Source organism: Danio aesculapii, chromosome 21, assembly GCF_903798145.1.
Source record: "Danio aesculapii chromosome 21, fDanAes4.1, whole genome shotgun sequence".
Lineage (NCBI taxonomy): Eukaryota > Metazoa > Chordata > Actinopteri > Cypriniformes > Danionidae > Danio > Danio aesculapii.
The window spans coordinates 26,132,412-26,143,501 of NC_079455.1; the positions used below are offsets into that span (position 1 = coordinate 26,132,412).

Here is an 11,090-nt window from a genome sequence, read left to right on the forward strand (position 1 = left end):
ACAGAAATTTATGTCTTATTAACTCTAACAACAACGAAAAAACATTTCAATTATAAATAAAAACACCTCTTCAATTCACTTTTTAATCCTTAAGAAATGTATAAACATTTACCAACAAAGTAAATAAAAACATTAAGAAAAGAGCACAACCTCAGTTGAGCACGCCTATCAAAACAAAGGTATAAAATGTGAAACGCTTTCCAGTCATGACTAGATTGCTCTATCGGTATATTTAAAAGACAGGAGAGTTACTTCCACTCTGTCCGTTCATCTCGATCTCTGTATCCGAGCCACTTTCAGACGCAGATTCGCTGACTTCACGAGTTTTCCTCTTCCTTTTGAGTCTTTGAGGAAAACTGGCAACCAGGCATTTTTTCCTGAGTCTGGGGGCCGTGACCTTCCTCCTGGAGTGCTGATTCTCCAGAATCTGAGGCAGCTTGGTGGAAATATCAATGTTATGGTCTGTATTACAGCACAGTTGTAATACAGGGAAGCCGTGAACAGTGAGGGTTTGAGTCCGTAATGAGGGAACAGATGGGAAGAGTGTCCTCAATGCTGAGCACAGAAGTGTGTTCTCTTTGGGTTCTTCTGGACAGGCACTTATTGGGGCTGAAATGCAACGTTATTCATAGGGTTACTTCTGCAGCATTACAAGTAGATCTGCTTTGGGAGTATCATTAAAAGTGCAATAGATTAGTTTGATTTAATTGTAATACATGCTTTTTTATTATTAAACTGACAAGCAGCTGTGCTTCAAGTAAAATATCTACAAATATAGTATGTGGTCATTTGATCAACAAAGGTCTTAGTCCAATGTACAGGTTTTACAGCAATCATACTGAAGTTGTGGTTTCTAAAAACACAAAATATATTTAAGAATTAGTTTTTAGGTTTGCCACCCAATAATTGACCAATCATTAGTAGATAATATTAGGTTTGGTCAAATCAAATGGATATTGGTCAGTTTGTCAAAAGGTGAAAAATAACACTTGTTCATTTGCTAATTACGTCAGACAGCAGAACCAAAGTGTGGGATCAGAGAGGGTTGAGGATTGATACAAAAGTTGATGGCAAACACTCACCCATCATTCATTGACTTCAAGAATGGCTTACAATCAATAAAATGTTAGTTGTAGCCTAACATGATCTACTTTGTTGTTATTATTTGAATTGATCTTCAGATTTAACATCATCCACTAACTAGCTGGCCACTCCACATCATCAAATAAATGCAGTTTTAGACACATTTTCAAATACATAGGAATAATTCATGCAAATAATCTGATAAACTATAAATTAAAGTAGTATTACACTACTATAATGAAAAAGTTGAATAAAATGTATTAATTTGTACAAAATAGGGCGCTGAAGTCCTATTAGATTTTAAATTTGCTATGAGAACCTCAGATTGTTGTGTGTGGCTGGCCTTACAAAATTTCAACATGAGGCAGAGTTACACAAATCAGTTTTCAGCTATTTAAAGAAAAAAAGCTTTTATGTATTTTGGCTGTTTATATACACGGCAGCATTTTGTGGGCCTGAAAATACAAACATATTTCAAAGTGCAAATATTTGAAAAGAATACTGTTTTCTCTGTTAAAAAAAAAAAGATTTTGTGAAAACAGGTCCTTTCTTCGTACGTGGATTACTCAAGCTGGATTTAGTTATTCACAATTTGACAATCCAGGATCATTTAGTTCTTAAACTCATCCGAGATTTGTTGTCATAGCAACAGCTCTGGTAGCTCAAACCTGCTTAGGAGCAGGCTTATTTCATATAAATAGGATTAGATCGTAATAGTGAAATTATGTACTGAATTCTGATATTTTCTTACAGTAGTAGTTGTTTACATTTGGTAAAAATAGTGAATTGTTAAAAAAAAAAATTTAAAAATATGTATGTGCATATATGTTTAAAAAATATATATAAATAAAATGTACGCAATCTGCACTCTGAAATAAAAGTACAAGCACCATGGGGTTGTTCTTAAGGGGTTCAAAGAGAACATTTATTAATATGGACTTTTTAGACACAAACATACTATTTTAAGGTACCAGCTTTAGTACAGTTTGTGTATGATGACAGACGTACAATATTCCACTTTTTTTTAAAGGAATAATATATTTATGCAGTCATGCACGTGTTTTAACAGCTAATATGATGGTGATTTGATGCTTTGCAAAAGTTGCAGACACCTTTACCAATATCAAAATGCTTTTTTGATGCAAAATTAATTTAAACAGCCCGTTATTCCTTGCTGATTAAGAAACTTGATATAGGTCTAGGCTACTATAATAAAGAAAATCCACCCTAAATGTAAAACTAAATAAATTGTTAAATACTCTTGACAGATATAAGTGTAAAGCCTGCAACCCACAACAAATGTGTAAAAGTTATTGCGTATCATATTTACCAAACAAAAATTTGATGGAATTTTGCTCGCATAGATAATTGAATATTAATCAGATGATGTCATTACGCTGCTTTGAGGTCAGCAAATTGTTGCATTGCTGATCATGATTTCAAGGATCGATAGATCTGTCCTTCACAACACATGCAGCGATCTCAGATCAGTTCATCCAGACATTTTAATCTGATAAGCGAACTTGTTTGAAGAACCAAATTAGCCAGAGATCAGTTATCAAGATTAAAAGATCCAGGATCCGTCAAATCATCTTAGATAATTTAAGTGAGGTACGAAGAATGGACCCCTGATCTCATGTTTCGTCTAACAAAAACAACAATAGCAGATTAAAGGAGTGCAGTGTTTCTTTTAAAAACTGCTGGTCTGGCATCTGTAATCCAACATAGCAGAAGAAGTCACTCATACCTGTCTCTATTGGATTTTTAAATCGGAAACTATCATGATGGTTCTTTTAAAGGTCACTGCTGTTGGTTTTGTTAGTGTCCATCAAAGTATGCGGATGGTCTCTGTTTTAGTCCAAGTCAAATCTATGCCAAAACAGTAAAGTATACTTTTAACTGAAACAGTAATACCACACTTTTGGTTCTTTCTGAGGATCCATTTGAACAGTTATCATTTTGACAGTGCTTTCATCTGTACACGAAAAGAATAACACAAAAGAATGTTGCATCATCGTGTAAACATACTCTAACAAGTACTAGGCATTATAAATCTTACTTTCATGTTCCTCTGAGGGCTTCTTCTGCTTCCCGATCGCCTCCTTGAGTTGTGCAATGTCTTCTTGAAGTTTCTCAACTGCTCTTTCACTCTTCTCCACTTCTACACACACTTTCTGTATAACAAAAGGTGGATAAGAAACATTAGCTTCTAATAATAAATATCAGTGGATAAACTTTCACAACTCTTACAACTACCAACCTGCATTTCTGCTAATAATTCATCGTTCATGTCACTGACATTCTTGACCTCTTTTAAATCATCTCCAGAGCAGAAGAATTTAGCCCTGTGAGATAAGAGAACGTTTATTATAAACAAAAGAAAAATGTGAATGTTTGCCAGTATAAAACATGTCACTGCACATGTACTGCTATAAGGTTTAAACGTTCTATTGCAATGAGGTTTCAAGGATAATTTCCTCCTGATATCTTTGATATTCTGATCTCTAGAGCAATTTATTACATTTTAAGATCATATTAAATTTCTATACATTTAATTCACAAAGAAAACATCACATACGGTAAGGCATACAGTAAGGCCCTACTTTATTGTTTTAAAAAGCCTTTTTTGAAAATAAAATGTCAAAATATGGATAAAATAATGTTCCTGCAAAATTGTCATTCAGTGCAACGGTCCTTTAATTACACCAACATATCTTTAAGCCTTGTGTACTGTTCAAATGTTCTACCCTTTCATTATGTTGTTGGCTGTTTTTGCCCTATTGACTTCCATTATAATGACAGTTTTTAATGCAAAGCTATGACAGCATGCAACCATCTATTCGTGATTGTTACTGGTTTTAATTGTTGAGAAGAGGTAAAATGTGTACTTTTTACTGTTAATCATCAGTTGGCAGCATTAAACCTTTAGATAGGCTTATGGAGCTGAGCTGCTTATTTAGATTTTCTCAGACACATCAAGCACGCACTATACTCCAGAGGGTGTCCAAACTCGGTCCTGGAGGGCCAGCGTCCTGCAGAGTTTAGCTCCAACTTGCTTCAACACACCTGCCAGGATGTTTCTACTATGCCTAGTAAGAGCTTGATTAGGGTTGGAGCTAAACACTCTAGGACACCGGCCCTCCAGGACCAAGTTTGGGCACCCCTGTATACTCCATATAGAAGGCAGAAACTACTTTATTTGCACTGCAGCTGATGATCAACAGTAAAAATGACAAATTGCACCTCTTCCTAAGAGGGAAATCCACCAACAATAAGGAGTGCATGATTATATAGCGCCATGGCTTTGCAATCAATAAATGCAATTATAATGAAAGTCAACAAAAGAAAGGGTAGTAAGTTTGTCCAGAGTGTATTATTGAATTTAAAAGCATTTTTCCAAAATCTGTGTCAAAATAAGATTTGTCACCAAAAATCATGTCATAGCAACAGCTCTGGTAGCTCAAACCTGCTTGGGAGCAGGCTTATTTCATATAAATAGGATTAGATCGTAATAGTGAAAGTATGTACTGAATTCTGATATTTTCTTACAGTAGTAGTTGTTTACACTTGGTAAAAATAGTAAATTGTTAAAAATAATAATTATATAGCGTCATGGCTTTGCAATCAATAAATGCCATTATAATGAAAGTCAATAGAGCAAAAACAGCCATAGACATAACAAAAGGGTAGTGAAGTTTGTCCAGAGTGTACTATTGAATTTAAGACTTTAAAAGCATTCTCCCAAAATCTGTCAAAATAAGATGTCACCAAAAATCATTCCATTTGCTGAAACACATAGTAAGTTGTGGCCAAATTAGGACTCAAAATCACCCCAGAGTGGATGAAAACATCCCGAACAGCACACAAGGGTTAAGTAAAAATCAATTTATGTTTAAATAAGTCATAGCAGCGTTATATAAACTTGTTTAACCACAATTAATTTAAAACTCGTGAATGTACCAACCTGTGTTGATTTACAGCTTGACTCTGTCCTAAAGAAGGACATGTGCTAGACACTCTCCAGTAGTCCTGTTGTTCAAGGTTTCCCAGGTTGCTCACAGAGATGGGGATGTTCATATACTGGCTGCATAAAGATAATAAATGCATTCACTTCTATAGGTTTTCCAAGTTTCAGCTGTGTGTTGTCAAAGGTCCAGCTCTCACCTGCTGTGCCATATGAACGCTGAGAACTCCAGCCGATGAGTGGAGCCTGATGCTGTTCCCTGAGTGGGCGTGAGCAGCATGAAAACCAGTTCCTGATTGGACAGAATCTTTCTCATATTCCGATGAATCACTTGTTCCATGAACGTCATTTGCTGTCTGGTGTTTCTTCGCTGTCTGTACCAACCAATCACATTCTCCTAAACGTAACATGTACATTTGTTAAAGTAAATCGTGTTTGAGTGGACAATGGCCAAATTTATTTATAAATTAGGAAATACCTCTTTGTAAACAGATAAAATTTGTCTGATTTTCTGCTCACTCACATCACCAACATTACTGTAAAAACTTTCAAGAGGGATAACCAAGGTTAATGAAATGTCAGCAGATTGTAACATTTCAGTGGTTCTCAACCAGTTGGTTGTGGTGACAAAAATAAATATGTGATAAGGGATCGACCAATACAGATTTTTTTTTCTTATACTAATAACTACAATATCTGGAAGCCAATAACTAAAAAAGAACAACTTACTATTTGTAAAAACCAAACTGCAAAGAAACATATCAATCTTTTTTCTCACAAAATAATAAGTCTGATAAGTCCGCCTCTGCGCACCTGTGGCGAGTTGTGCTATTACAAATTGACTCTAAATATGGACTGACGTTGAGTGGAGAGACGTGGAACGGGCTACCTATGTCCATTAGAACAATCCCCAAAGAATCTTTAATCAGAGGGAAGCTTAAACTCCTAGAAAGAGCTTTGAATTGGGAGAAAATGTATCCTATTGTACCTAATAGAGATAAAGTTGGTTTTATATTCACACATTCAGACTTCCCCCTTAATAATATAATTTCGTAAAAGTATTATTTGCAAACTCTAAATAGTGAAATCATATGATCAGCCAACGACTATTAAAGTACATCATTGCTCACAGTCAAATCAGTCAGTTCAAGTCATACTTGCAGGTTATTTCAGACCGAATATTCAAAGTGCCGTGGTAAACAATATAAGGAGTGTGTCACAAGTTGTCACTGAATGAATGAGTGAATATAAAACCAACTTTACCTCTATATACACCTATCTGGTGTCTTGTTATTTATGGTTGATGCTGTGTGGTATGTTGGATGTATTCTATGTTGTTTTATTTGTTGCTGTCTATTTTTGATAATTTGCTTTTAGGTCTGTACAGCACAATGGTCAACAACTGTTGTTTTATTGCGCTTTATAAATGATTAAACTAAACAATTGATGCCCAAATGTAACATAACATCCCAGCAAAACTAGTTGAGAACCACTGCTTTATATGAGGTTTTGCATAATGTTAGTAAAACAATCAACTTACCTGTGCAGTTCATGACAAGGAATGTGTTTCTGAATATCTGCAAAAGGGGGAAAACATAATGATGACACTGGTGTTTTGTAGGTGCAGCTGTCACTGATCATGAGATATTTCTTCCTGGTTACACTTTGGGTTTCAGTTTGTGACCATCATATGAAAACTCATAATAATAAGCAAGTCAGCTTACTTAAAGTGTGTTCAAACTGAATGTGATCAATTTGGGAGTCTGTGATCCTGCAGTTCTCCTCTCCTACACTCTCTCCGAGAATAAGACCTTCCTTTAAGGACAGCACAAAATTAAACACAAGTTACGACTGAGGAAATGCTTAGCAGACGTTCAGTTGATCGTTTAATGCAAAGCCAATGATCAAATGGTTGCGTTGGGATTTCTGCCACTTACCACATCCGCATCACTGTTCAAATGATGAAACATCAGTGAACTCAACACGAAACCTGATATACGGACAGTTGTGTTGAATTCCTCCATGCTTTCGGACTAAACCGTGAGTTAATTATCGCACCGTCATGGTTTTAACTTAGAGTTAATGGGCTACATGTATAAACTTTCTGCGCTCGTAGGTTTCGTTTAGTTATTCTGCTCTCGCGTAGAGGGAGTTTACTGACGAATACTTGCTTATGCTGCCACCACGTGGTGCGGAAGAACCATTCAATTGTAGATTGTGTCAAAGCAGCTTAACATAGAAGTTCTGGTAAATTGAAACTGTGTCAGTCCAGTTTTCAGATATGAATTTCAGTTTAGTTCAGTTCAGTGTGGTTTAATTTTGACTGCTGAACGTCCAAACACTGAAGAGCAAATCCATCGATGCCCAGCTCCACAAGTCCCAAACCAAGCAAGCCAGTGGCGAGGAAAAAACTTCACCAATTGATGAAAGTGAAGGAAAAAAAAAAACCTTGAGAGAAACCAGGCTCAGTTGGGCACGGCCATTTCCTAGAAAAGTCGTGACATAATATATTATTTGCAGTTGAATTTTGGACAAATAAGGCAAAACTGAATTGCTGGGACTTCATGGTTGTCAAATGTTCTCATTATTAAATTCTCCATTAAGCTCAAGGATTCCGTGAAACTGTATTAGAATAACCCTATGTAATAATAAAATTACTATTTAAAATTTAATAATTATGAATTATTAATATGTGATATTTATAATGTTTCCCTGTAAGTTACTGGGTTGCAAGCTGGAAGGGCATCCTCTGTGTAAAATCATAGTGTAAAACATACACTGGAAGTTGGTTCCACTGTGGCAACCCCTGATGAATAAAAGGACTAAGTGAAGGGACTGAATGATATTTATAATAAAAAAATGAATAAAGTCGGCGCCAATAGCCTAGTGGTTAAGTTTGCTAATATATAGGAACATAGTTCTCAGGGCGACCCAAGTTCTATTCCCGGCTTGAGGTCCCCATCCTTCCCCTTACTCTGTTTCCATGCAATGCTTTCCTGTCTGTCTTCCACTATCCTATCTCAATAAAATGTGGAAAACCCCTAAAAAGTCATTTAAAAAAATTTAAATAAAAAATACAAGCAAAATTATTTAAATGTTAAGATGTGCAATATTTTGTGTAGCATACAAGTAGATTTATACTGCTGTTATTTGGCAAAGATATTACCTCATTAAATGGACGATTATATTTTCATCTTAAAGTGAAAGTTCACTCAAACATGTAAATGTATCCACCATACACTCACCCTCTTCTTGTTTAAACTCTCAGGTGTTTTGTTTTTTCTGTTAAAACACAAGAAATTCTGAAGAAAATGAGAAAGCTGGAAATCGGTAGCGATCAACTTTCAAAGTATTTGACTGTAGAAGTTTACAGGTGTTGTGATGAGAAATGCACCCCCTCATAGACTTTCATTAGCATTCTCAGACTACATTAAAAAAAATCAAAGGCCATAATTGAATAAAACGTAAAATTATGATTATTTTGATGGATAAAGCAAAGTCAGCGCACTATGTTTACAAATAAATGTAAAATTATATTGACTGTAGTGTAGCTTAAAATTAGTCTCTTTGGTGGGTTTTAAACAGACATTTAAGCTACATGGAAGACAAAATTGTTGTTACTGTTTTAAACTAAACCACACATTAAACAATTTACTTAAGCTCATTGGTATTGTATTTATTGTATCTTCTGTACACTGTAAAAATTAAAAAGTTGAGTTAACTTAAAATTTTAAAGCAACCGGCTGCAAAGCTATTGTGAGGTTATTCAACTTCGGTGTTTGAAGCTGTGACAAATATTTTTTCTAAGTTGAGTTAACTTACAAATTTTAAAGCAACTGGCTGCGAAGAAATTAAGAGTTTATTCAACTTTATTTTTTAAGTTGACTGAAAAGGGTGGTTTAAATCAAGTATACTTCATGCAATAAGTCGATTCAACTCAATTAAAAAAAATAATTTGGCACAACTTCAACCACTGAAGTTTAAAAACTTACTATTTCTTTTTTAAGTTAAGTCTTCTTCTTTAAGTTAACTCAACTTTTAATGCTTGACAGTGCAGGAAGTAAAATTTACGTCTCCTCAACATGTTTCATCATTGAACAAACAGTCGTAAACATGCAGTTAAATGGTTTCTATGAGTAAACTTAACACTGAGCTCAAAAATATGTCCACCTTACTTAGAATTTTAAACTGAGTTTGAGGGAAGGGTTCCATTCAACTCAAGTCACTCTCATTAGCGTCATATTATTATTATTATTTTTTTTTTTCAATTTCAGTTAATACGTGCACATTTCAAAAGGGGATTTCAATGGTCACAGATTATGGCAACATTTTTCAGACTTTCTTGTGTCTTGTTTTATGTTCAACTGAGGTAAAGAGGGGGCGTAATGATGCTATAATTTTCATTATAGGGTGATTTATCCCTTTAAATACGTGTATGTTGTATTCATTTGTTGTCATATAAGCAAAAATAAGACATTATTCAATCTGGTAAAGGTCTACTTTTGCATAAACCGTGTAAAAAACACTAATAAAATAATTTGAAATATGACACCAGCGTTTTTACCACCAGGAGGCGCTGCTGCATCATTCATAACCATATGCGCCCGAACTTTGTAACCAGAAACACGAGAACTTTTTTTGGGGACATACTGTTCGGGATTTGGGACATACAGTATATGCAACATCAACTTCAGTCGTCTGGATGGAATGAAGAGGTGAATATTAAGTCGGTGTTGTGAAGGTGTGTGAGCTGAGTCTTAATCCTCGCTGTTGTTTTGCTGCTCATGTGATACTGTTGTTACGCTCTATGGCACAACGGTTTCTTATAACGGAAAGAAACTGACAGACAACTCAAGCCTTCAAAGTTTACCATTACTATTTTATAGGAGACATTATAGCAATGATACTTTCTTGTACGTTAGCGGTTTCAGGAAGAGTGTCTGGGATTAATGCAGGATTGCAGACCCTTGCATTCAGTTTCCGCCGAAATGCCACTGTTATTGTATTGTAGCATTCATCGCTATTCGCCACTAATGTTATAAACAAAGACACATTATAATAAAAACATTTCACAAGTTAAACAGATACAAATGCCATAAAAATCCAAATACCACAAGCATTGCAGCCACAAAAGACGTAAATAAAAAAAATAAGTGTTTATGAATACCAAAATTACGCGTATAGCAAGCCACAAAAGTCATGAAAGCAATTAAAACGAAATACAATAGTTATTACAACACGTATTCTCGAGGAATTACTGAAATAACATAAAATACAGCTGTTACTCACAAACTGTCATATAGCAATACACAAATATACTTGATTGAACATGTAAACACAGACATCACCTAGATACTAAATAACTGCAGGTTAACTATGTTTATAAAACTTTAACTGTTAAAAGCTATTAGTTACCAGTTAATTAGAGCGATATTAGCAACTAATAAAGTTATGGTAACTAACAACCTTAACGTTTCTGATTTTTTGTAATGCAATAATGTGCATCTTTTGTAAAGCTACTTTAAAATAACAATTATCGTGAAAATCACTATACAAATAAATTTCAGTTTAAATTCTATATATAAAAAAGTAAAAATGGCATAATTACTGCAACCACCAACATCATAAAACAAATAACACATCAGTAGTTATTAGCCACAAATGTTGTAAAGGTAAGAAAAAAGAGCATACAAGTAAAGAAACAATTATTTTAATTCCTGCATGTCATTTGTGCTGTGATAATTGTACTGTTTTATACATTTTTTTTTGTATTATATTTTTTGCTAATAGCTGTAATAACTGTTATCTTATTAACCTTGTATATTTACACTGCCAGTTAAAAGTTTGGGGTCACTAGGATTTTTAAATGTTTCAAAATAAGCTTATCCTGCTCAGCAAGTCAGCATTTATTTAATCAAAAATACAGTACTAATTGTGAAACGTTATTGCACTATAAAATAACTGTTAAAACGTAGTTTATAATGTAATCTAATAATTTATTCCAGTGATTTTAAAGATTAATTTTCAGCTTCATAACTCCAGT

The 11,090-nt window shown here is 34.5% G+C and overlaps 1 protein-coding gene across 1 annotated transcript; it reads right to left on the reverse strand.

Moving 5' to 3' along the window:
- Positions 1-74: 74 nt before the first annotated feature.
- Positions 75-7,200, reverse strand: abraxas1 (abraxas 1, BRCA1 A complex subunit). Its single transcript, XM_056446834.1, has 9 exons — positions 6,985-7,200; positions 6,772-6,862; positions 6,588-6,624; positions 5,526-5,592; positions 5,248-5,444; positions 5,048-5,167; positions 3,344-3,428; positions 3,143-3,257; positions 75-609 (listed from the first exon to the last, which is right to left on the reverse strand). The coding sequence occupies exons 1-9, from the start codon at positions 7,069-7,071 to the stop codon at positions 233-235; spliced, it is 1,176 nt and encodes a 391-aa protein (XP_056302809.1). The 5' UTR covers positions 7,072-7,200; the 3' UTR covers positions 75-232.
- Positions 7,201-11,090: the final 3,890 nt, after the last annotated feature.

Coding starts and splice junctions, on each gene's coding strand:
- abraxas1 (XM_056446834.1), bottom strand. CDS start 7,071: ATGGAGGAATTCAACACAACTGTCCGTATATCAGGTTTCGTGTTGAGT. Junction 5,168..5,247: donor GCGTTCATATGGCACAGCAG/GTGAGAGCTGGA, acceptor ATCTTTATGCAG/CCAGTATATGAACATCCCCA. Junction 3,258..3,343: donor AATTATTAGCAGAAATGCAG/GTTGGTAGTTGT, acceptor TTTGTTATACAG/AAAGTGTGTGTAGAAGTGGA.